General features: G+C 49.4%; 7 protein-coding genes across 7 annotated transcripts; 4 read left to right on the plus strand and 3 right to left on the minus strand.

Moving 5' to 3' along the window:
* The first annotated feature begins 6,178 nt into the window (after positions 1 to 6,178).
* On the plus strand, positions 6,179 to 8,263 carry VE01_06930 (uncharacterized protein). Its single transcript, XM_018276367.2, has one exon. The coding sequence runs from the start codon at positions 6,286 to 6,288 to the stop codon at positions 8,185 to 8,187; it is 1,902 nt and encodes a 633-aa protein (XP_018129927.2). The 5' UTR covers positions 6,179 to 6,285; the 3' UTR covers positions 8,188 to 8,263.
* Positions 8,264 to 8,530: 267 nt separating this feature from the next.
* On the plus strand, positions 8,531 to 10,235 carry VE01_10790 (uncharacterized protein). The gene is made up of 2 exons (XM_059464241.1): positions 8,531 to 8,679; positions 8,752 to 10,235. The coding sequence occupies exons 1-2, from the start codon at positions 8,595 to 8,597 to the stop codon at positions 10,014 to 10,016; spliced, it is 1,350 nt and encodes a 449-aa protein (XP_059320224.1). The 5' UTR covers positions 8,531 to 8,594; the 3' UTR covers positions 10,017 to 10,235.
* SMC2 (Structural maintenance of chromosomes protein 2) lies at positions 10,154 to 14,163 on the minus strand. The gene is made up of 5 exons (XM_018276368.2): positions 14,089 to 14,163; positions 13,993 to 14,033; positions 13,818 to 13,938; positions 10,675 to 13,760; positions 10,154 to 10,615 (listed from the first exon to the last, which is right to left on the minus strand). Exons 1-5 carry the CDS (start codon positions 14,113 to 14,115, stop codon positions 10,351 to 10,353), a joined length of 3,540 nt encoding a protein of 1,179 aa, XP_018129926.1. The 5' UTR covers positions 14,116 to 14,163; the 3' UTR covers positions 10,154 to 10,350.
* A 379-nt stretch (positions 14,164 to 14,542) lies between these two features.
* Positions 14,543 to 15,570, plus strand: VE01_06932 (uncharacterized protein). The gene is made up of 3 exons (XM_018276369.2): positions 14,543 to 14,811; positions 14,947 to 15,256; positions 15,317 to 15,570. The coding sequence occupies exons 1-3, from the start codon at positions 14,701 to 14,703 to the stop codon at positions 15,406 to 15,408; spliced, it is 513 nt and encodes a 170-aa protein (XP_018129925.1). The 5' UTR covers positions 14,543 to 14,700; the 3' UTR covers positions 15,409 to 15,570.
* A 110-nt stretch (positions 15,571 to 15,680) lies between these two features.
* VE01_06933 (uncharacterized protein) lies at positions 15,681 to 17,395 on the plus strand. The gene is made up of 2 exons (XM_018276370.2): positions 15,681 to 17,008; positions 17,073 to 17,395. The coding sequence occupies exons 1-2, from the start codon at positions 15,913 to 15,915 to the stop codon at positions 17,375 to 17,377; spliced, it is 1,401 nt and encodes a 466-aa protein (XP_018129924.1). The 5' UTR covers positions 15,681 to 15,912; the 3' UTR covers positions 17,378 to 17,395.
* Positions 17,396 to 18,032: 637 nt separating this feature from the next.
* On the minus strand, positions 18,033 to 19,932 carry OLE1 (stearoyl-CoA 9-desaturase). Its single transcript, XM_018276371.2, has 2 exons — positions 19,581 to 19,932; positions 18,033 to 19,521 (listed from the first exon to the last, which is right to left on the minus strand). The coding sequence occupies exons 1-2, from the start codon at positions 19,867 to 19,869 to the stop codon at positions 18,386 to 18,388; spliced, it is 1,425 nt and encodes a 474-aa protein (XP_018129931.1). The 5' UTR covers positions 19,870 to 19,932; the 3' UTR covers positions 18,033 to 18,385.
* Positions 19,933 to 21,078: 1,146 nt separating this feature from the next.
* Positions 21,079 to 25,128, minus strand: VE01_06935 (uncharacterized protein). Its single transcript, XM_059463842.1, has 2 exons — positions 23,190 to 25,128; positions 21,079 to 23,138 (listed from the first exon to the last, which is right to left on the minus strand). Exons 1-2 carry the CDS (start codon positions 24,439 to 24,441, stop codon positions 21,298 to 21,300), a joined length of 3,093 nt encoding a protein of 1,030 aa, XP_059319662.1. The 5' UTR covers positions 24,442 to 25,128; the 3' UTR covers positions 21,079 to 21,297.
* Positions 25,129 to 25,493: the final 365 nt, after the last annotated feature.

Here is a 25,493-nt window from a genome sequence, read left to right on the forward strand (position 1 = left end):
TGAAAGGGGGGGTGGGGGAGGAGTGCTAGGGCCAACCTAACAGCGGCAACAACAGGTGCTGCTGTATGAACCTTATTCTGGGACTGTATTTGAAAATTTCCATGGGTTCATTGTTACCTCACAGCAGTTGGGTCAAATACCAACATTGCTGAGACCGTTAGTGAGCAGTTCAGTGGAAGTTCAGTGAGAGAGAGGCCCTTTCTCCAATTTGTGCCCTCGAGCACTGGCCAGCTCAACCCTCAGTATTCAGCCCTAACTTTTGATCCAGGTCCACAAAATCTATAGATTCTAGTGTCATTGATCTATGATCTACGCCTTGCCGTCGCCCACATCATTATTTCCATTTAAATTGCTACCTGGACGTGGGAGTAAAATGGTGGCGCCACTGCCCACGACATTCCATCCTGGGAGGAAAACTAGGCTATTACTTACCCGTTTTTCAACCAAGCAAATGCCGTGTGTGCATCAAGTGTGCGTCAAATATCCACGTATGCCTAACAACCCGGCAAGCCCCAACGTGTTCTTTCTCTCTCTTTTCTTACTCCTTACGTGAAAGAATTGGTCGGATCCCGGTTGATAGGCGCCCTGTGAAGTGGGATTTGCCGAGCAGAGAAACGTTTCCAGGTAGGATCAGACAGGGCCGATTGCTACGAGCCATATAATCCATACGCATATGTCTCTCCCGCTCCAAACTATCTGTTCATTGGCTAACTCTGACGGCTCCTGCCAAACTTGCAGGGAGTGGAAAGCATCAAAATCATATCCTACCTGACATGCCTTGACAGATCCGGCGTCATCTTCCAACCTAGGCCCATTCCAGTCTCTTCTTACCACACATCTGGTACTGATATCTGTGGAGACAGCCCGTATTAATCACTACCCCATTTTTTAGCAGGTATGGCTGCATCTTAGCCACCCTGATAGATTGCTTACGTCCTCCACTATCATTTCTACTATTGCAACTGGTTTTCCCGGCTACTGGATTGCACCCACATACTACTGAACCTGCAAGAAGTGGCATTGCGCCTACTATACTTCACAGGGTTTGATTACCGGGAATAGCTGTCGGGTGAGCCTGATTGCCCGGTTATGTCTGAGACTGAGGGAGAGCTACCCGCACGCCACACTCGTTCTCGTAGTCTCCAGATAGCAAGCTAGCGATTCCAGCAAGCTCAGCAGTTGCCAGAAAGGACATACCGTCCCCTACACCGCCCTGGTTTGAAACCTCTCCCACAATAGGCGCGGCAGGGTCCCGTCAATGTCTGCATAGTAGCCACGCCAAGATTACAACTCTCAACGATGACTTGGTGCTGTGTTCTGCATCTCCAGCACCTGCTCTTCGCTGTTTATGCACTGGGGTGGAAATGCACTGCATGGTGTATTTGTTCGGGTCTTGCTACCATCTATCATTGTGCCTGTCTGTCTCCATGAGGCCCAGAGCAATTTCCTACACATCGCTCACCTGCTTGCATGATGTTTCTCAGAAGCTTGCCATCCACTGAATGGCAAGACATAGCCACCGCACAATGAAACTACCACATCGGTACTATACTATACACTCGGAATGTATTTGTGGTGTTCGGGTATGCGCTGTACCTCAACTCGTCCTCCACGTGAGCGATAGAGCTGTGACTTTCCTCTCCGCATTCCTACATTGGGAAACGCCCAGCTGCAAACACAAGCACACCAACACATTCTTGACCGGTCGCTTATAATGATTTGTATACGTTGATAGACAAACAACGGGCCATCTAATCAAAACAATGTAATTCATCAGGCAGAAAAGCGTGGATTTGCAGCCAGCCTTCCGTCCGACTCCTGTACTCGGTAAACACCCTTGCCTCCTTGCTTACAGGCATACTTACAAAGTACATTTGGCCTCGAGTATGCAGAGAGAAAGTAAGCAGACGGGAAAGACATACAGACAAAGCCGTCTACAGACCGGACCCGTTGCCCCGATAAAGGCATCCCGACGGGACTACATAGTACTCCCGGCTTATCACACGGAACGGACCGTGAGTCCTGCTCATAACGTGGATGTGGTGAGTGCCATGTTAAGAGACTTGGAGGGATTTCAAAGCATGAAGGGTTGACGTGCATGTTATACTGTCAGATCACGATATGTTCAAATCAGCCTTGGAACTTATTCTGGAATTCTGAACGTCGCACTGCGCCGGCACACTCTCCCCAGCCTCTCGTTGACTTCATTTAGACCTGTAACCTCAGATCTTGTATGATGCGATCCATCGGAAACTTGCCCCCAACAAGTCTGGTGGACCAGCTCATGGGCCATCCTCCCCCACAGCCATGCCAAATCACGACCCAGGGATGTTTCCAATACAACGGTGTTTTGGTACAGCTGGAATGCGACATACACACCTCTGCGCGGGCTTCATTGCCATCCAATCGCAATACATTAAACCAACTCAAGGTGAGGGGGTCTCAGTGCTAGGCTCGGGCGCACCCTTTCAAACAAAACGTCGGGGTTGGCTGCATATCAGCCTACGATAACCCTGGCTGGTCCAACACTGTTGCGTGCCCCCGTCCTAAATAGGTAAATCCGTCACATATAGTGGACATTCCGGAGATATTATTATTGAATCACAGCGGAGCAAGCCTAGGGGATTATTTAGCCAACTGGAGCTTGTGATTGAGAAAAAAAAATGCGGCATGCTACAGGAGATGAGCTATGCAGTGAGCCGTTAGTTTGATTGATTGTACCGATGTAAATTCCCACGGCTCTGGGACACCTGTCCATAATGCCTGCGTGGCTTCGGCAGGTGAGTTGCACAACATTTTCTAGCAGGATCAACCAGCCACTATGGTGGAGGTGATCTTCTGCTGTCAGCGTTGCTCTGGTACACGGCAAATCACTGCAGGTCTCCTGTGTGATGTGTGTTAACTCGGTCCTAACAGCTTCATACACAAAATTAGAAATGCAGAGGCATCCTATATTCTGCACGATGGTTGCCTGGATGGCCCGCTGTCAGTGATTTAAGGTAAATGCACAGTTCACTTCGTGCACCTCTCATTACTGTCTGTGTTTCTCATACCTGTCCGTGTCTCTCATACCCGCCTGTGCATCGTCATACTGTCCTTATTCGGGGATTATGGGCACAACATGCTGCTCCAGTATAGACCAAGGCATGACGCGTATCTTGATGCAATTTCCATCGCTCAAGACATCTTTCGGTATACCTGCTTTGGCATACGAATAGATGCATGTGTCTCTCAGTGGCGACGCCCCGCGCGTCGAAGGTTCAGTCCAGCCTGACGCGCGGCTGGACGTTGTTTCGAAATCTCGAACAACTCTTGTTCCTTGCCTCTCAACAACAGGGTTTCTGACGGGATAGGAGGGATTGGGAGAATGGCTAAAATGATTGGTGGGAGATGAATATCGGAGCAGCTGTGTTTATTTGAGAGACGTTTGCAGACGTGTTTGTACGCCCCTATCTACTCCTTTTTCGTTTCTAGTTTTCGTCAGGGGCCCGAGCATGGACAAGTCACTGCCAAATGCATCAACCGTCCCACAGCAGGACTATATGTGACGGCACTTTCCTTGCTCCTCGAAAGGCAGGTGCAGCCGCCAGAGCCGTGGAAATCATCTTACTCGCCCTGAAGCTCCATCTAAGGACACTCCTATGGTCTTCTACAAATCGCCAGCCAGGATGATGGCGAAATCTTCCAACCCTAGCATGAGCGCACAAGATAGCGTTTATGGAATCGAGATTATGGCGAACCCTCGGCGAGAAACCAAGCTCAGTTATCGCCCCCGTGTATCCTACAGCCACGAGCAATGGGGGTGACGGACAGATGAAGGTTTACTAGACAGAGTACAACGATATAGTTGCATTGTTAGATACGCCGTGTCCAACGGGCGCACTGGCCTCCAGTTCGCAGTTGAACGAGACCTGGGCCTCAGTCATCGTTGCTTGTGTCCCCTGGGTGATGATCAAATCCCGAAATGGTTCACGTCAGCTCCACCTTAGGATGCCTTTCCAACCGCTCATGATAACCTGCCTTCTTTGGATGCCAGTGGCGCTAGTAATCCAACAATTACCAAAGCACGCTCTATAAGCAGAAAGTTGATTCTAGGCTGCGACCGAAATGGCTCGCATGACACCCTACCCATCCTTCTACCCGCCACCCTTCCACTCCGAAACAGCATCAAATTGCATCCACTCAGGGTAGTCCCTCAGCCCTCCTTGGTTGTGGACATCGGGTATGTTCTTGGACAAGGCTCCCACTCAGCGCGTAAGGGTGAGCCCCTCCAATGCGTCTCGAACACATCACAGGTCGATTCTCGTCTCGGCATCATTTTACACACGTCATGATTCTCTTTCCTATTTGATGAGGTCTCGATCACCAATCCAACATGATGCCCGGCATTGCGAACCAGCTAGTCATGCACTCCCTGTCTCAACTGCCGGATCTGACACCTACCCGCGGTTGTGTTACTCTCGCTCTTTCCCTGCCTTGCGTGAGTGATTTGTCAATCTTCGAGTGCTCCTTCCCGTCCTATTTGTCAACGCTCGAAACCCCGTGTGCTGCTGCTGCAAACGGATGTTGTCATGTGAGGCTAAGGATTGAAAATCAAGAGGACCCATGGAACCCAAAGATCTGGTAAGCCCGGGTCAGTCCGAGTATTGACCGTTGCGCTGACGACGGAAACTCCCTCTGTGTTATTCGGGGAAGCTCCAGCTTAGGGCGCTTCTTCGGGCAAATTGGGCTACTGATGGGGATTTTTGGTTACGGATCCATCACTGTAAGGGAGTTCTGGACTCGATCGATGGGCGTTGCGTCGCGGATGTGTTGTTGGGGCGACCCAGGCTTCGAAGATTCGTCGGGGATCAGTTGTCGCCGAGATTTAGTTTTTGAAATAGAAGCTTCGTTTTTTCAGGTCGGTCTGACTCATTCATCTGCTCGAGAAATATGTTTCTTTATGTATATCCAAGTTGCTGTACCTTTGTGGCTTCTTCCGTTACGATTCCCGGATGATTATCACTCGGCGTAATATTCGGGCACAATCAACGACGCTCTGCTGGGAATATTTGCTACCCCTTTTATGTTCCTGGCTTACTTGAACCTCGCTGCCAAATAGTTAGGAACCATGAGCATGACCTGGTCTTTGCTTTACTCCTGGTATTGTGCCTTTCGTGGCGATAATTGGTGCTGTGTGATAATTCATGGGCAAAAGATCTATATACCCGGCACGACCCTAGACAGATTCGTTTGTCCTGCAAAAATATATATATACACCTTATTACCATGATACCCGTAGTCCTTAAAACCTCAGAAATAGTCTTTCTACCTTCACTGTCGCTATTCCCATCGCTATCAGTCCCCCCAAACCTCATTACCATCGTCCTCGCCCTCGCCCTTACCATCATCCTTACTATCACGTATGTAGTTATGTAGACCATTTAGATAGTTAAGTAGTCTAATTTACTCGTGTATTCTATATTACCTTACAAGGCCTTAATACACGAAAGGGCTCGTTATTACCTTATATTATATATCTAAAAGTCGTCGTGAGCGAGTATTCTAAGGCCTCATAAACACGTCAATGGGGAGGTACGTACCTACTTACCGACCAAGCCCGGAGAAGCGCATTGTTTCCAATAATAATCTTCCATTTCTCGCACACATGCTTCGCTTCCGCCAACCTTAACCGAAGCGAAATGTTGGTCACGACGATTACTGGTTGGCACTATCTCGTTGGTGTTGGAGTACTCATGGTGTTGGGGACGAATGGAGAATACGGCCGCGTTTCACAACCAAAAACGTGGTGATAATGCTCGGTATCCCGAAGAATCCCACAGTGCGAACGGTGCCGACGAATATCACAAGTAAAAACAGTATACAGAATATATAAAACCGATTGAATTATCTACCTATCTTGATGGGCTACATGGCTATACACTGGATTTCTAGGGCCTGGCCAGAACCCTGAGTTTCCTGGTCGCTGCTGTTGGTTATCAAACCAGTGAGCCAATGGGATAGGCCTGAGCGCCCAAAACAGACTTATTAGTTGGTAAATCCCGCATCATCCCCGGAATCTCCAACAATATTGACTAGATGTAAGATTAGAATGCACTCGAAAATGCCCGGTAAGATTAAAATGCACTCCAACTTATCCCCTTGACCCTCCTACAAATAGATGTCTTTGCCACTGCATAGCCGTTCACCTCATTACACCCGAACAAAGGTGCACGCTGAGCCTCAATTGCACTTAATTGACTTCACCCTATTTATACGGAATTATTCCATAAAACACGGCTCAATATGGTGTACGCTCCGATTCGTCGTTTCGCTAATCTCCGTCATGACTGTCCTGATATTTCTGATTCTATGCTACTGAACTCCAATAATCAAACCGAATTTACAGGAGTTGCTGATGTTGTTGTTGCTGGTGCTGGGATCATTGGGCTCTGCTACGCAATTCACCTTAAAAACATTTCCCCCCACTTGGAGATAAATGTTTTTGAAAAGAGCTCCTCACCTACGCAGAAGATCGGAGAGTCGACACTCTCTTCTTTCTCGAGATTTGTCAGTGGAGATATTATTCCTCATGACTACTTTCTTCGTCTGTTTGGCTTGAAAGATGGATTGCAGTTTTATTGTGTCGATGAACGTGGTTTATCGGTTACATCAGAGGATATTGGAGGACTTGACCTGTCGTTTCAGCTTGATCGACGAATGTCTGAGTTGTTTTTGACCATGTGGGCTCAGAAGATAGGAATCAACGTATATCATGGTGTTGGTACTGATTTCAAAGTAATGCCTGAGGATGCATTTGCCATATCTGCCAATGGTGATAAAGACGGCGTTGCTGCCCCCAACCAAGAGATTGGAACAGCAATGAATCATTTCACGGCCCCGCAGGTCTTGCTAGACGACGCTTCGCAATCTCTTGCGACTTCTGTGAAAGCCAAATTAGTTTGCGATGCAACCGGATTTTCGAGGAGATTGACCTCCAAGTTTGGAAATCGAGAGACGTTTAAGGGGGGGTGGAACTGTGATGCATATTGGGCATATTTCCAAGAGACGGACGTTAAGACAGAGGATCGCCTTGACCATTGGAACTATCCAGCAACCAAGCATATTTGCTTTCCAGAGGGCTGGGGATGGTTCATCAAGCTCATCTCTTGGGAGAAATCGCCACTGAGTAATCTTATGGATCTGATTTCCTATGTGATCGACAACGCCAAGCGTAATGTTTCTGCGCGCGACATCCCTTCGACGACGGTTCTATCCGAAATGTTTGATTGTCCTTTCGAGTTTATAACTTCTATTGGGTGGGCGGTTAGGAACGATCACAAATTCCCCGATAATCTTGAAGAATATGGGGCTACTGAATCCGAGAGAAAATTCACCTACTTCAAGAGGAAATACCCAACGTTGGAGCGCCTTATGGATAACAGCTACGCTATTCTCCCTAATTACTACGGGAAGAAGACTTACTTTGTAAGAAAGTCCATGGCTTTCCAGAGCCCAGTAGTAGCCGGGGACGGGTGGCTTGCTATTGGAAATTCTGCAGGTTTCACAAATCCCCTGATCTCACCTGGGATCAATGCTGGAATTGGTGGCGCATTCTATGCGGCTATGCTCACCCAAGAAATATTTGCTGCGCCAGAGGAGAGCTCGCGGGCGGTAATGAAGAAAAGTGCCAACGCATTCCAGGCTTATCATCACGATTTCATGATGCCTCGGCTCAATCAGATGAATAGGTTCTGGTACAGCATGTTTCGAGACCACAGACTATTTGAGGCCATGATTCCATCTTTCTGGGCGGTTGGAGTCCAAGAGATTGACCACCTTTACGGAGCTAGTTTTGTAGCTGAGGACGTCAACTGGGTTGTTGGTGCTGGAACCGCCGACTTTCAAACATACTCCAAAGCGGTTTTAGATGTCTTGGAGCCGACTTTTGATGGTGTTGCTCCAACTGAGGACGCTGTGGAAAAAGTTCAGGCTCTCAGTAAGCAATTGAGACGTCGTTTGCATGACAGGTATCCAGGGAATAAGTGGGGATGTTATCTTCGGAAATACGATGATAGTCTTCGTATCGTACCAGGAAAGCATGAGAGGGACATAGGCGGTAAGTACACATGTATACAATGCGTTGGATGCAAATATTGGATGCATAATTTCAGCGATTTCTGCCTCATCTGTGGGACTCCCAAGTAGAATTAAATAGACAGTATTGCTTGCCGGTAGATTAGTTGTGTTGTGTTTGCCTAAATAAATATTGGAAATAACCCAGAAAATATTAATTCCGTCCAGCCAACTTAACTGAAAATAGCAACTTATGGTTGTCCTCTATAACGAATCTGTCGTAAATATATACTCATCAAAAGCCACTCCAAGACCATATGCACAGCATTAATGCTACCCCACTGCCGTGAAATGCCTTATAATCATCAAGCCCGCTTGTCTCCACAATTCGAGACTCTATCACGATATCATAGAACAGGCAAGGCTATGACGCAGCCTTGCTTACAACCCCCACCATCCACCTCGAAGACTGAGTCACTGGCACCTCAATACTTATACTCGAGGATATAGAAACGGAGCATCCATTATCTTGACACCAAATGACCAAAAAACGGCACCAAAGCTTGTACTCGAAACCCGCCAGCACAGCTCCTCACTCCTTCTCAACATCCACTGGCGCAACTGGTATTACCCCCACAACCCTTCATGAACCCCCCATAGACCTCTCACAGCACAGCTTGACCTAACTGCCGATAGCAAGCGATGCACCATCATCTGTCAACGACCTCCTGAAGACGCTGCGGCGATCCTACATCTCCCCCGAAACCAGCCATGAAACAACCGTCCAAACACCCACACTGCCACCCTCCCTTCGAAACCTCCTCGACCTCCCCAACACCCCAACGCCGAGGCCTCGTCGGCCGCAGCGCCTAGATGCAAATGGTCGCAGACTACCTGCTGGTCCTGCAGCCCCGCAGAGCTGGCTCGATTCGTCACGACACGCCCCCGAACCCGAGACAGAGAGCCATGTCATCCAAAGCAGCTGCCGGCCGGCACTGCACCACCTCCCTGGCATAACACGAAAGCCGCGACCAGGGTCGTTGGTAGACTGCAGCTTGCGGCGCATGGCGGAAGACTGGGACTTCCAGAACGAGTACAACCAATACCATCTAGCGACCCTACCGACGCGACTGCGCACCTTGCTGCTCTCTTATATCGCCCACTACGGACCCGTAGACGGGGTGGGATATCTTGGGCTGGAGCGGCTTTTGCAGCTCCCCGAAGACGACGATAGTGGGCAAGAGGTCAACAATGAGGACTTCACCAGGCTGGATCTGGCATCCGCCGTTGGAAGCTCTGTCAGCCTTAAACATGTTATGCGCCTCATACATCCACCGATCAACGACTCCACTTCTGCGGCAGTGAGCTGGGATGCTCCATCACTACCTCAAAGCATGCGCGCCTCGCCACTCATAGGACTCACGCACGTCTCACTCGCCAACCCCGGCCTCGCCGCGTCATGGGTTGCCCTACTGGCGTTTGCAGCCGCAACACCGACGCTCACACACGTATCCCTTGCGTCCTGGCCAGCGCCAAACCTGACTCCGAATGCAACGGCGGTTAACGCGAAGATGACAGCGAGGGGCTCACCGGTGGTGAATCTCGCGGCCGAGGACAGGTATGCGCATTCTATCGACCTGGACTACTCAGCTGCTGCGGCGATATTGCGGAGGCTGGCGAGGAGGTGGTATAGCCTTGAGTATCTGGATGTGGATGGATGCGCGGAGTGGTGGAAGGCTTTGTATTGGGGCACGGAAGAGGAGGGTATTGACTGGGCTGGTGACTGGGTGAGAGTGAGGTGCATCAGTATGAGGAATGTGGAGGGGAGTCGGAGGGTTCGTACGAGTAGCCCGTTCGGCAAGTCAGCGGCGGCAAAGACGTTTGTTAGAGAGTTTGAAGCGTATGTGAGGAAGCATAGGGGCTGGATCGATATTATTAAAGATGAGGATAATGTGGTATGAGGTTGTTAGTATGGGTATGGTTACAGCCGTAGGCTGTACCCGGAGTGTGGCATGGAACTCTACGTTCATTTTGTCGGAACAGTCGATAATAATAGCATCAGCGGGGTGTTTGGGATAAGGGGCGATGATAAAATAGGGCTTTGACTTGTGTAGAATATGCATATAGTATAGTTTGAGCGGCATCACTCATATTCTCCCAAAATAACTCCTGCTATCGATACACAAATATCCTCATTACTCGTTATAATATACCCCATCCCAAGCCTTCGAATGCACCTTCCCACCAATCCAACGCCCAAGAGCATGCCAACTTTCCAGGCTCTAGCCTTCACACCTACTTGAAATCCGCCGCAGTCAATGCCTGCACCACACTCGTTCCCTCGCTGAAGCGCGTCCTGAAAATACGGTTCGCGTTTTGAAACATGCCGTCCTTGAGACTGACAACAATGAATTGCGAGCCCTTGAACCTAGTCTTAATCAGACGCCCGATGTTTTGCGTGTGCGACAGATCCAATGCGGCGTCAACCTCGTCCAGAATGTACATCGGCGCAGGTTTGAACTGAAGTAGAGCCATAATGAGTGAGAGTGCGATGAGAGACCTATTCTTGAATTAGTGACTGTGTGGCGGATAGAGTAGAACATGTGAGGGATAACATACCGCTGACCACCAGATAACTCTGTTAGGCTCTGCTTCCATACTTTCCCAAGGCTGACCTTCACCTCCAGCCCCTCGTTAATAGTCTTCCCCTCGGGCGGGTCCAGCTTCGCAAAACTACCAGGTAGTAACTCTGCAAAGATCGCACCGAAGTCTCCATTAACCTTCTCCCATGTCTCCTGTAGCGCCTTCTTCTTGTACTCATCCAGACTGATGATAGTCTCCTCAATCTTCTTCTTGTCTCGGATGACAGTCTTCATCATGTTCTTGAGGGCCACTTCTTTCTTCTCGACGGAATCAATCATATTCATCACCTTGGGGTTGATTTTCTTCTTCATTCCCTGGAAGCGCTCGGTCAGGTTCCGCAGACTGGCTTTACATTCGGCAATATTCTGCCCTTGGAAATCATACGGCGTGCCGCTGCGTCCGAAGTTTGTCTTTTCATCCGAGATCCAGTCATACTCCTTCTCCATGTTTGAGATAATTTGGACTGCTGCTTGCTGCTCCTTGTTGAATTTCTCAATTTGATGGCCGAGTTTCTGCATCTCGAGGCCCTCTTCGGTAATCCTTGACGCCTTGGACCGAGAAGCGTCTTCGAGAGAGCGCAGCTCATCATCGAAGCCGGACAATTTCGCTCGTTCATCATTAAGCTGAGCCTCCGCGGCATCGTGATCGCGTTGTGCTTGGCGGCCTTCCTTCATAAGTGCGTTGATTTCCTCGTCTTGGGTCTTCAATGCCAGCTCGGATTCTTGAAGTTGCTCCTGTGCGGCAGAGAGTTCTCCACCGATCTGCTCGGAGTCTAACCTCGCCCCCTGGAGTTCTTTCTGCAAAACCTTGACTGCTGCCGAATCTTTAGTCAACGCTTTCCTTAACGAATCGAGGCTCTTCTGAAGTTCCACAAGCTTCCCATCCTTGTTATTGTCAAAATCCTTCATATCCTTTTCGATGCGCTTGACGTCCTTCGTAGCCGTTTCTTGGCGTGCCTTTGCTTCTGATAAGTCGGATTTGAGTTGGACAATAGTTTCCCTCATGTTCTGTACTTCTTGAATAATGGAGGAGGAAGAATTGCCACCAATTTGTTCCTCGGTGAGCTTAATTTCGTGGCTCTTCAAATCTAGCTCTTGTCTGATCTTCTTCGCCTGGTCGAGCTTCTTCTGCTCGCGCGCCATTATAGATTGAAGCTCAGCAAGTCTTTGCTCTGCCATCTTCAGATCCCTGGTCAACTCATTGAGCCTCTGCAGGGTCAGAAGAACGCCACTGGAGTTCGGAGCGCTTCCACCGGATAGTGTTCCGGAGGGGTCGTAGGAATCTCCTTGGACAGTGATACTCCTCATTCGTACAGATGGGTCGAAGGTAACACGCTTGGCTGTCTCGGCATCTGCACAGATCAAAGTATTTCCGAAGACATACTCCATTGCCGTTGACACCTCCTCATCATATCCGACCAATGACAGAGCGAGGTGGACCTTCTCCGGCGCAAGTTTCTTTGCTGCGCCAATTTTCTCTGCTGAGGCTTTGAACGCCGCAATCTTATTGAGGGGAATGATCGTAACACGCTTCTTGAGCTTGCCCTTTTGTAATAACTGTGTGCCCGTAACTTCGGTGTCCACGACAACATTGTATAGGCGGCCACCAGCACAAATTTCAAGCGCAGTTCCTGCTTCAGACTTGTCCTTATCCAGAGTAAACAGTTGAGCAACTAATCCCTTTACCTTGGAGCGGTCGAAGTTGGGCGCAGGGTCTGAATAGTTGAAGTCGATATTTGCTACCTTCCGCCTCACTGTATCCGACTGCTGACGAAGAGTGCGAATTGTTTGCTGAAGCGAGGATTCCTCCTTGTACATCTCGTCTTCCTTGCCAGCTTCGAACCCAAGTTTGTTCAGATTTGACTCTAACTTTTGGGCTTGGCTCTTCAGCCCCTCGAGATCGTTGAGCAGACCTGCGTTCTGTTCCTTTGCCTTTTTCGCTCGCGGTTCTTCTTCCTTAATCCGTTTCTCCAGGTGGGTTATCTTGAGTTTTGCCTGTTCCTGTTCAGTCGAAGCAGCACTAGCTCTATTCCTGGCGTCTTGGATTTGGCCTTGGTATCCACTCTCCTGGCCTTCTTTCGAGGCAACACCAGTCTGCAAAGTCTGCAAGAGCTCCTCCTTCGTTTCTACTTCTGTAGACTGCTTCTCTAGTGCATCCTTCGCTTCCACGAATTGGAGTTGTAATTTGTCATAAATTTTCGTCTTCTCTTGCAGCTGTTTCTCCAACTCAGATACAGTCTTTTGCACTGACAATTTCCGTTCTTTCTCTTCTCCCATGCTCGTTCGCTTCAGCTCGATCACGGTTGACAGGCGCACAATTTCGTGAGTGTGATCTTTGACTTCTTTTTCGAGTGCTTGTGCCTTTCCACCTTTGCGCAGTTCCTTGTCGCGCTGGCCCTTTACTCTTTTGATGTCTTCCTCAAGATTTGTGATTTCGGTCTTCATCCTCTCTGCCCCCTTTTCCAGATCTGTCATACGTTGCTTCTTTGCTTCGAGGTCAGATGCGGATAGCTTCAGTTTCTCCTGGTTCTTGATGTAATCGTGGGCAACAACAACCCTGGTCAGCCTCTCCAAGTCGTTTTGAGTTTGCTGGAAGTCCAAGAATGCCCGCTTCTCTGTCCGAAGTTTCTCTAGCTTCGGTTCGATTTCATCCTTGAGCAATTCCGTAATTTCCTGGACTTTCATCTCCTTCTTCGCCATAGTTTTGAAGGCTTTGTCCCTCCTATCCTCAAACATTCTTGTCCCAGCCGCTTCCTCGATCATAGCTAGAATCTCCACTGCCTTCATGTTCAGGACCTTCGTGATTCGGCCTTGCATAATGAGGAAGTTGGGGTTATTGATGTTGAGCTGGACTGATTGGAAAAGGTTCTGCACCGTCTGCTGCTGCGCTCGATGGCCATTGATGAGGTATTTGCTGGTTCCTCCGAGGACAATCTGGCGGGTAACAGAGATCTGCGCATATTCTTCAAAGCCGATGGGCGACTTCTTTTTGTCCTTATTGTCAAATACTATCGTCACACTTGCCTTGGTGACACCTGCTTGTCCTCGCTTGTATATAAGATCCTACAGTTCGTAAGTTTCCAGTTCCGACTGCTATGCTGTGTCCCACTGGGTGCCTACCTGTAAATTTTGGGCTCGGACTGTTGTCATGTTGGTGATACCCAGGACAAAACATATTGAATCGAGGATATTCGACTTTCCACTTCCATTTAGACCAGTGATGGAGTTGAAGCTCTCGTCCCTATAGGCTATCAGTATATTTGTTGAGGAAATAGTGTCGGTTGCCATTGTTTACCATCCCGAAATGACTGTGCGTACAGCGTACGACTTGAAGCCCTGTAATGAGGTGTAAGCATGCGCATTAAAAAATCAGCAACGCAAAATAACATACATCTATGATAACTTCTACGACCCTCATTCTGGCGACTTCGTAGATGTCGTGGGCTGCCTGGTGGGAATGGCTTATCGGGTCGTTGATGGGGGGAACGCGACTTGGAGGTAAACAGACGCGACGAATTTCTGTAAGGCTCAAATTAAGGCACCAATATTACCCCAGTATACTGGGGTAATGCGCCCTTAACGCCCAATATCAACGGCATTTGGCAGTTTATGATCAATGCACATATCTATAGATATATTTTCAATCTTTTGACTTACATATAATTTTCTGATACTATATAAATACAACTCTAACCCGTTATCAGATTATTATAGTGACGATAGTCGAACCCAGATCCCCAGAGTACGGTAAGACTAGAACAGGGGTACAGAAGGTACGTACCAAGCCGCGGGGTTGCGTCCATAGCCTCGGCCTTTACTGTTTGCAGGGAAGGGGTTGGTTCGGACCTGTCAATCACGGCCCCATTCCTACCTCTATAGTCCATCCTGCCAGATGCGGCTGAACAAGATAGACATCATTTTTCTATATCCTGTGTATTCTGCGTATTCTGTATATTCTTTTATCATTTAACGCTTCTTGTAATTCGAAATACCCCGGTTACCAATGGCTAAATCCGATACCTCGCCTTTAGGCGCCAATGCTGCGGCTGATGAAGAGCACCGCCTCCTCGTGCAGGAATTCTTAAAGTCGGCTTCATCAACAGAGTTGGGGAATGTAAGCCATTATTCTTAGTCTCCCAGCATCTCCCACCCCGCCGGGGGTCTTAGAGAGGTTCAAGAAATGCCCGGCTCCCAAGCTGTGCCTGAACCTCTACCACGCATAGTATTCACATGACTGATTATCATCCAGGTCTGGGGAGAGTCAATCTGCACGACAGACTTGAAAGTCATCTCCGCCACAGCTAAGCCAAACGGAAGAGTGGTATTTGAATACACCTGCCAGGCCAGCCACGCCAACCGCCTAGGAAACCTGCACGGCGGATGCGCCGCCACCATCTTCGACATCGCCACCACGGCAGCGCTGGTTCCCGTCTCGAAGCCGGACTTCTGGAAATTCGTCGGCGTGAGCAGGACGCTGAATGTAACCTACCTGAGGCCTGTCCCGGTGGGCGAGACGGTCATTATTGAGTGCGATGTTATTGCCATTGGGAAACGATTGTGTAAGTGAACTCGCTGGCCTTGGATTATATGGCGGTATGAGAAGCTCACTGTGGTTGTAGCTACAATAACTGGTACTATGAAGCGCAAGTCTGACGGCGCTCTTACTTGCATATGTGAGCATGGAAAGGTCAACATTGACCCGAAGTTGTGATCTGCCTTATATGGTGTCAGAGGTATTATACGGAGTATATAGACGCGCCGCAATTCATAGAATTTAGCGATGATAAACGGGCTTTGTCTGGGTGTATTTAGATATATATTAGAAATATATGAGTGTGACTGTTGTTACATATATTCTACAGTATCTCCTCGGGTTGCTTACATAGCGCCTTGGTTTTATAGGCTTAAAATATTACAAATGCGGCAATTACGATTTCATAATTGCATGTCACGTGGTTGTGGTCCCGAAATTTGACTGTTCGCGGTCAATTTTTGTGTACGATCCAGATTACCTCCCGCGGATATCTCGGAGACTCAAAATTCTCTTCGTTCAATTCAATGTTTTTCTATCTATTTCGTGCGTTCCTGTAACCTCGTTCTGAACTGCTTGGGAACTGTGGAAAACATACCACGCCAGGTCCGACAACGGCCAATCGATCCAGCAATACCCTGCCAGGTGCTTGTATAGCCCTAGGGGCTCTATTTCCGGTTGAACATGTCGTTCCTAAGTTTCCATACCGATACTCTCGATGTCCTTAATGTCGGCCGCTTCTTCAATCCCCAAGAGCACGATGGCAACTACTACCGGCAATTACACTCTATAGTAGCACGTGTGCCAATTCCAGCACTTTTTATCACGCTACTCTTGATATGTGCGCCTCTGGTCATCGCTCTTTATGTCTATCAATCCAACGCCGCAAAGGCACGAGATGAACAGCCTGCGGGCTGCCGGAAGTTGGGAATAAAGACCAAAAGTAACTTATCCAACGAATTCGACGAGAAATTCGCCTCGGGATGGCCACTATCCACCACTGCCGCTCCTACAAAGCGATGGACTGTACAGAGCATGTGGATTTACCCCATCAAGAGCTGCAGAGGCGTGGAACTCGATCATGCAGACATCATCACCACCGGCATGAAATACGATCGCCAATTCACCCTTGCTCAACTGAAGAACCCAGCACCGGCCGCCGAGACGGAGGAGAAAAGGCAGACGGTACGGACGTGGGAATTCATCACCCAGCGCAAGTTCCCGAGACTCGCTACTGTCAAGGTGGAGGTATGGGTTCCTGATCAGAGCAGTGCGGGTTACCACCCTGAGGGTGAGTATGTCCAGGGAGGCGGTGCTGTTGTTATACGCTTCCCCTATCAGAAACCTGGGTGGAGAGGAAAGCTCGAAAAGCTGGCCACCATACTCAACGGATCAGTCCCAGAGAAGCAGTTCAAGGTCCCCTTTGACCCAACACCCTCACAGGTGCAAAAGTCTGGGTATAAATACGAAAACGTGATTATCTGGAAAGACACCGTCAACGCCCTCAACCTCGAAGTGGACGTCCCCAAAGAGCTACAAGAATATCTCGGCGTCAGCAATAAACTGAGCTTAATCAGAGTCGACAACTCCACCCTGAGAGAAGTCTACAGATGCGCCCCTAAGGCCGAAGACCTGGGTTACCAGCCCGTAACAGGTTTCCAGGATGCCTACCCTCTGCACATCATGAACCTCGCAAGCGTGCGAGATCTCGAGGGGAAATTACCCAAGGTCAAAGGCGTGCCTAGTTTATCAGCCAAGCGATTTCGTGCAAACATCATCGGTGAGAAAGAATCATCCCAAGCAATCCCCTCCAACCATAGGATAGGACTAATTGATATGCCCAGTTACCGGACCAGAACCGTACGAAGAAGATACCTGGAAGAGAGTCAGGATCGGCTCCTACGAGTTCGCCTTCTCCTGCCGGACAGCGCGCTGTAAGCTCCCAAACGTCGACCCTGTTTCAGGGGAAGTGCATGCCTCTGAGCCAGATCGCACGCTGCGGAAACTCAGGAATGTGGATGCGGGAGCTGGGAAGTATGTTGGTTGCCTTGGTATGCAAGTTGTTCCGATAAGTAAGGAGAGTGTAATGGATGTTGGGGATGAGGTTGTCCCGCTGGAATACGGAGAGCATGTATACATAAACCAATAGCTTGAATAATGATAGAAGTTTGTTAGAATGTTAGAACTGCAAACTATCATAAGACTTGTATTTTCACATGCTAATTGTTGATGTAATATATGGAGTCTGTGCGCGCATCAGATTTCATTCAACGTCGCCAATGTGGGGTACCACAAAAATCCAGCAATATTCATTCCAACACAACACAACCCCATACATTCATTGTTGAAACCGTATTCGAGTACATCCCTTTCCCAAAAGTCTCCACGGAGATTCAACAAGCTCTTCTGGTTTCTGTTGGGAGACCAGGGTGGAGGAGATGGATTATGGATGATGCGGCTAGACGCGTGTGATGGAGGGGCATGTGCCTCGGCAGGAACCGGATTTTGCTTGTGAGAGATATTGAGCTCGCTCAACGACATGGATGAGCAACGACGTCAATATACTCCACGCATCGTATATCGCCAAGTCGTGAATAACGATCTGAGCTAAGTATAGGGGCATTATAGGGGAATAAGTTGATATTGTTACAGTAGTGGGACAGGGCCCGAAGGTAAGGTTGTCAGTCATGAACATCAATGAACACATGCTAGGTTGGTCTTCAATATTGTCATCAGTGGTGAGATATGGCGAAGGTAGGGTTGTCTGTCACAGTAGTGGAAATCAAGTGATACACGCAATGGTTGGTCTTTCAATTTCATATCATTTTTTGATAAGAACCTATCTCTATTTGAAAGGAGAGTCAACTATTCGCTGCTCCAAAGCCAGCCCGCCACAACCCATTCAAAGGGGATAGTGGTGCCGCCAAGTCATACATCTAAGTACAAGGATTCAATATTCGTGAATTAGCCTTTCCCGAAACGCCTCCCAGTTCTACGCATTCCAACGCTCAAAACAAATTGTGGGGCCACCATGAGTATCAGTTTCTCAAGTTTGTGCCACCACGTAACTCCTCGCCTCGTTCGTCCCTGGCCGTTGTCGTCGTTACTGTAGCTCCGCTACATGATCTATCCATGCCGAATATAATCGGTGTGGCGTCTAGGCGGCATCTGCTGATGCTACCGGCTCCGCAATGCGGGTAACCTGGCTGCCAGCGCGGATGATCTTCTTGCCAGCGGAGTCGCTGACGAAAGAGATATCCTTGTTCTCGCGCTGAGCCTGCTTCCAGATCTCGACCTCAGATCCTCCACGGAGGACACCAACACGCATCGTCGACAACAGGTTGTGTGCCGCGTTGGAGTGGTTGTAGACGCCACCGTTGAAGATAGCCGTGGCATCCTTTCCAATACCGGAGTTGATCAGAGCCTTGCCACCAGGGTGGTCCTTGATGAAATCGCCAACGTCGTGAATGACACCGGCAACAGCAACGAGGGCACGCCCATCCTTGGCCTCCTTGACGTAGTCGTCCCAGCTGATGATGGGGAGCTGCTCGAGCGGGATGCCCCAGTTGAGAGTGGCGCGCTTCTGGTCGAGCTTCTTCTGGAGCTGTTGGACGCGGCCCTTCTCGATCTCGTTGGACTTGAACTGCTTGAGGTCGTAGGCGAGGCCGAGCTGCTTCCACATCCAGATGCTCCACTTGGTGGGATCATATTGGTGCCAGGTGATGGCATTGCGGTAATCGGACGGGAACTCGTGGTGGAAGTTGTGGTAACCTTCGCCGAGGGTGACGATGGCAGTGATGAAGTGATCACGCGGAGAGTTGCGGTCGTCGAATGGCTGGTCACCGAGCCAGTGAGCAAGAGAGTTGACGCAGAAGGTTGCCTGCTGGACGACGAAGATTCTGAGAATTCCAGCGTAAACGAAACCGCCCATCCAGTCACCCCATCCGAGGCCGCAGACGAGCATGGGGAAGATCATGCCCATGGTGATCACGGTCTTGATGTAGTTGCGGTGTTGCCACACGACAATTGGGTCCTCGTTGAGATCGGTGATGTCGGTACGGCCGATACGCTTGGGGTTCTGCTTCATGACCATCCAGCCGAAATGCGAGTACAGGAGGCCCTTGCGGACGGAATATGGGTCCTTGTCGGTATCGGTGTATCTGTGGTGAGCACGGTGGTCCCTCGCCCACCATCTGATGGAGCCCTCTACGGCACCGCCACCCATGGCAGCGAGGAAGAGCTTGAGGGGAGTTGTTGCCGAGTACGAGCTATGGGCCCAGAGACGATGGTAGCCTGTTACCTGTTAGTTTGGCTGCCCGACCAGAACGGATTTCAACGCTCGTCAAACTTACCAGCAGTGATGCCGAGACCGGTCATGAAGTAGTAGGCAAATGCCCAGACAGCCGTCTTCCACTGAAGCGGAGTCCAGTATGCCATGACCATGCCGTACAGCGGGATGCCAATGATCATGACAACATTGAGCCAGTTGATGTGCTTGTACCAATTGGCCGCAGTGATGGGCTCCTCGGTGATATGGGGCTTCTTGGGGTCATATTTGGAGTTGCGGACAGGCTCCGTCGAGGAGGATGCTGCCATGTTCGAAGGCTGCTGATCAGCGGCCGTCTGAGATGGTTCTGCCATGGTCGTTTTGAACTATCCCTCGTCGGTTGGAGTATCGACACAGGTGGTGAGGTTGAAGGAAAGAGAGCAGGAGGAGTGGCGGACCCTCGGGACCTATATACCAGGGAGCTAAATAGTTTTTTGGCGGTGGTGGCCCAATGTTGAATGATACGCTAGCGGCGGGTGAGAGGAAGGAAGTACTTTTTGGTAAGGCAGAGGAGGAGGACGCCACTTGATTCGGACAAGCAGGCCACGGAAATAGAAAAGAGGGGAAAGAATTGGGGAATGGGTGGCGATTGGGGGTGTGTAATGGAATTTAATTAAGAAGCCGAGAAGCCTAGGTTCATTTGTGGAATTATACGTGTACTGGTATACGGATGAGACGTTTTGGTGGGTGAGTGAGTGGGAGTATAGAACATGGATGATGGATGATATGGATATGAATGTTGGTGAATACATACAAGGCATAAAAAAGAAGGGCCTGGCATGTGCATGTGCAAGTGTAAGTGTGTGTGTGTGGATAGTGGTTGGATGAGTCTGAGTCTGAGTCTGGGGCGGTATTTGGTGGTATTTGGTGGTATTAGGTGGTAAAATGCAGGTCTGAGGGGTCAAAGTATGATAATTGTTGAGGTTTCGGTGAGGAACCATATGAAGGACGTATGCGGTACAGACTAGCACAACCCAGTCTCATAGGGTTACAGGATCGTGGGAGTCGAGTGTACATGGGCTGACAGCATAATTGGTGTGTGACTACAGGTACTATTACTTTCACCACTGCTAGAATGAAAGTGATTTGCTCATTGAATATAGTCTAGTTTTTGTATATACTTGCAGACAAAGTATTGACACAGCATTCTATGTGTCTACTTGTACTTACATGCTTGTACCACTCCCCTCGATCGTCCCACCTCCCGCTGCAATGCCGACTCTCCCTTCTCTCTCTCACTGGAATGTTGGGACCTTCTTCCCCAACAATTCTTTCCGCCCCGCCCCCCGCTCCTGCTTCTTCCGCCCCGCCCGATGACCCTAACACTGGATCAAACCAGATCAACGCAAACCATATAACTGTCCGCTGATTGGCCACAGCCACACGACAACTGCCAAGATATTCGAGATATCGTCGTTCAATGCTTCCATTTTGCATATACAGACATACACTGAAATACACTGAAATACACAGGCATGTACAGACACATACAGACACATACACCGTCGCGGTACACATATATCCTCGTGGTACCCTTTTTGTAAGAGCAGAGCCTCAAGTTTCTTTTTGAAATTTTGTAACCCCCCAGGATATGCTATACAATTATACACAATAACAACACAATAAACGCCCCGAATAACGCCCCGCCAAATAAATCAAAAGCAAAAATCGCTACTAAATACAATGTGGCGTCCTGTAGTATCGTCCTGAGTATCGTCCTGAAGTATCATCCTGAAGTCTCATCATGGCATGTCGGTCATTAAATCATCGTCGCTAATTCCCTGAGGAATGTCAGAATGCTCTAGGGTGCTGTGTCCCCCAATACCTGTCAGGTCGCCAATCGCTGCCTCCGTCTGTTCCAAATTCTTGTCCTGGTGCTGGTGCTCCAGGGTGGCGGTGCCTGTAACATCACGTGTTGCTAATACTCCGTCGTCGTCACCATGCTTCGTCCCCAGACCCAACATCACAAAATCATCGGTCGTGACTTCCCCACACTCCTTGGCTTCATCACGTGGGATGGCTGATTGCCCCACAGCTGCTCCAGGGGCAACACTATCCCCTGTGATCTTATCGCCCGTGCTGTTGCTTGCGCCTCCAAGAACGGTGTCGTCCTCAATTTTATCCTCTATGGCGTTGTTTGCATCCCCATCCGTGGTTTTGACGGCAACGCTGTGCGTCTCTTCGATTCCGTCTCCAGCCGCTATGGCGCGATCCTCGGTCACATTTCCAGTAATATAACTGACATCTCCGCTCATAATCTCAATATCGTCGCTTCTATACCCAGCTACAGTGCTGTTGTCCTCGGTTGCACTTTGGGCGTAACCTGAATCGTTGCTCGTAGCAATAGTCGCAGCGTCGAAGGTACTTTTGCCATTATCAGGAGTAACCATGTGATTTTCAGTAGCATCCTCTCTTTTGTCGCCGTCATCTTCATTTGTCACTGTTGCGGTGGGGATTTGGATATTTTCGTGGTCCATGGGAACAGTAGTGTTGCTTTCGGTAGCATTCTCGTTTCCGGGAGATCTGAGCACGTCTTCGCTTTTTTCCGTTGGAGCAATAGCGCTGGTCTCAATTGCATCTCCATTAATTAGGCTTGCACTCTCAGTTGCAACTGCGGTGGCGATGTTTTTGGTGGCCACAATTCCATGTGCAGGGGAGGTGGTGACATCCTCGGCCGCATTATTGATATGATCCATATCCTCTGGTGAATTTTCCGAAGCGTCGATGGCATGTCTATTCTCCCCTGAGTTAGTATGCTCATCATCTCCAATTACATCCTCAATATCAAAATGCACAGTCGCTTCGCCGCCACCAATGGCATCGCTGTCTGCTATGTCATGTGGCACTACAAAATCGTCGACCACGTTATCTGGCACGCTTTCATTGACCTGGTTTTCATCCAGGTAGTGCCTTCCTGGCGATACGGTGACAATTCGAGGCTCAAACTCAAGCTCTCCAATGGCACTTCTCGGTGGAGATCGGCCTCTCCTGGGGAAGAAGTAAGCCTCGCCGGACATGTCAGTTGGTGCATTCACATACGTGTGTGTACCAGTTGATGGTGCTATTCCGCCTCGCTCGGTTGTTTGCGAGTCCATAAGTCGGAAATTATCAATATCATCCCTCTCCACAGCATGGGCTGGGTCGATATATTGGGACTCGGCACGGTCTGATGGCTGGTTGCCGTAATCCCTTCCGTGGTCATCGCCCTCCATTTCCGGGAACATGCTCAAAAGCGACGTCGTGTGACACCGGGTTCTGGGGTCATCGCTAAGGCATATTCCAACCAAGGCACGATAATAACTCGGGATTTCTTGCGGGGCAGAGGCAAGCGTAAGAGGCCTTGGTTGATTTTCAGGCTCGTCTTGCTGCATGGCCAGAGCCCATAAAACCATACCGAGCTGAAATATGTCAGACTTGACGCCAATGTACATCGAAATCCTTTGTTTGCTTTCGATTAGTGCGGCAACTTCAGGTGGTTCCCATCCGACTGGGCATCCTCGTCGGTTAATGTCAATAATCTTCGCATTATCATCGCCGTCAATGACAATATTAGATAGTGTAAAGTCTCCTTGTACAAAGCCAGCTAAAAGCAACGTCAGCGTCAGGCGCAAATGGGTTAACAGTAGCTAAATACCTTCATGAATCTCTGATAATCCCTGGACGATTTGTTTCGCCCAGCGTTCACGTCGCGGCCATGACAATTCGTCTTTACCATCATAAATAACGTCGATCAAGGCTCCTTTCTCCGCAAAACTAATCAACAGACCTTTCAGCAGCGATCCATCATTACTTGTAATGACGCCTCCAAATTGGATAACGCTGTCCGAACCGGAAAGGCGATGAAGGGCATTGACTTCATACAAGAATTCTTCCACCGTGTCAGGCCCCGGAATCTCCTTTTTGATAAACACACGCCCGTTAACCGTGACTTTGTAGACAAAACCCGAAAGATGAGAATCAAACACAAGGTCCTGCTCCTTGACTCTCTGACAGTACAGATGATTAATGGCTGAGACCGGTGGAAATTGGATGACCTCGTGTATGTCTTCCGTGACGTGCACATGCAGCCTATCGCTCTCCGTCTGAAGCTTCAGATTCGTGACAGTATCATAAAATTGGATATCAGGTAGAGACTCCCGAATTGCGTCGTAGATCCTGGCACTTTTATCCCGTTGATACTGAGTCTGTTGCAGTTCTTCCTCCAATGAGCCTGGTGGTGCATCCCGATAATCAAGGGATATTGTGACTCGGCGCCAGTGCGTCGGAGTTTCGGCATACGTAACGAAGAATTTTTCTCGGTTCGATCGATCTCGGAAGTGCATACTAAGATTGAGGATCCATTTCTTATCGAGCTCCTCATCGAGGAGTCCATCGGATCCAGCAATCGAATGTGGTGCAGGGTGCTCAGTAAAATCGTCTCTCGGAATTTCCGGCTCTGCTAATTCAGATATCGCCTGTTGCTCCTCCGTTGTAACATCAGCATCATCAGTAGCCACTCCTATTAGGGTCGGTGCAGAGTTTCGCGGCAGAGACAATGTGGAGGTTTTCGGCGAATCGCAAAGCTGGTCGGCACGATGAGGGTCGACTGAGAAAGCCCGCCTCTCATTCTGTTTGGCCTTCACCGCCTCTAAATTATGCCGGAGTTCAGACTGCTGCCTCTTGAAGGTTCCCGGTCTGGGTAGGCCTGGTATGGCCTTCCTTGATATCCTCCTAGCAAGATTGGAACGCGGTGCCGCTGCTGCTTGCTCATCGGGCCGCGGGGTGAGAGGCTCCTCCTTCGCAAACCACCTCTTCCATGGCCAAACTGACCGGTGATCTGTGTCCAAGGTCTCGTGCGGAAGCAGCATTTGTGTGGTCGCGTCTTGGAACGGCAGGAATTTGGCCATTGGACAGCCTCACCCGTCGGATTCTGTCAGAAGAAGCTCTAGTACTCCAATCATGAGTAGTTCCTGTCGTTCAGGCGAGTATCTGTAGATGTCGTGAGGGGCTGGCGGCTGTCGGTTTTTGGCTGTTTCGACTATCTCTCGGCTCTGAGCACGTCGTATTTTTCGGAGAATTCCCAACGCGCAGGTAGCTCCACGAGGACTGCAGACCCCGCGTGGCGGAGTAGAGCAGAGGCCTGGTGGTGGGACTTGATTTAGCAAGCATCGATGTTCGATGGGCGGTGAGTGAGGCGGCTGTTCTCGTGTGAACTTGTTCTGTGGACCTAGTTGCGAGCCGCTGCAGCTATCCGATCTGTGGCCGAGCGTGAAGAGGTTGGAGTGAGATGTCTACAAAGTTATGTAGGAGGATTGGGGGGGCATTATAATTTGAAATTCCGTCTCACGGCGAGCAGAAACGGCATCAGGGCTTGGGAGGAGAATGGATGACAACGAATTGATTATGGCAGTAGCTAACCGCGAGCCCAATAGACCAAAAAAGAGGCGGCAGCCCTGTATATTTTGAATGGCTAGTGATAGAAGAGAGTCACGGAGCTACTGTAAGAGCAGATACTCTTACATGTGCCGCGCATATTGGAGGTGGTTGGGTGTCAATAGTAAAATACTTTCAAGGTGGCAGGGTAGCAGGGTCCGAACCAAGGGAAAGTAGCAGCGGGAGGAAACTAGAGGGAACCCCACACGGTACAAAACATGAAGACACAACACTAAGGCCGTTTTGCACTACTCTTACCGCTGTTACCCCTTACCACTACCACTACTACTTACTACCACTCATCACCGCCAGATCTAGTCGTGTGTGTTTGCGTTGGATATGAGTATGATTGTTTTTGCTGTTTGTACTCTACATACATGCGAGTCGTTATGAATACGGGGGACATTATATTGTGAGCCCATACTGCAAATCTATACCCTAAATACACAAACAGGCTCATACTGTGCATACAAAGTATCATCTCACATATCCATATCCTGAACTCCATACATACTAAAGAGCGAAG

This window comes from Pseudogymnoascus verrucosus (assembly GCF_001662655.1).
Source record: "Pseudogymnoascus verrucosus strain UAMH 10579 unplaced genomic scaffold scaffold_25, whole genome shotgun sequence".
NCBI classification, from domain to species: Eukaryota; Fungi; Ascomycota; class Leotiomycetes; order Thelebolales; family Thelebolaceae; genus Pseudogymnoascus; species Pseudogymnoascus verrucosus.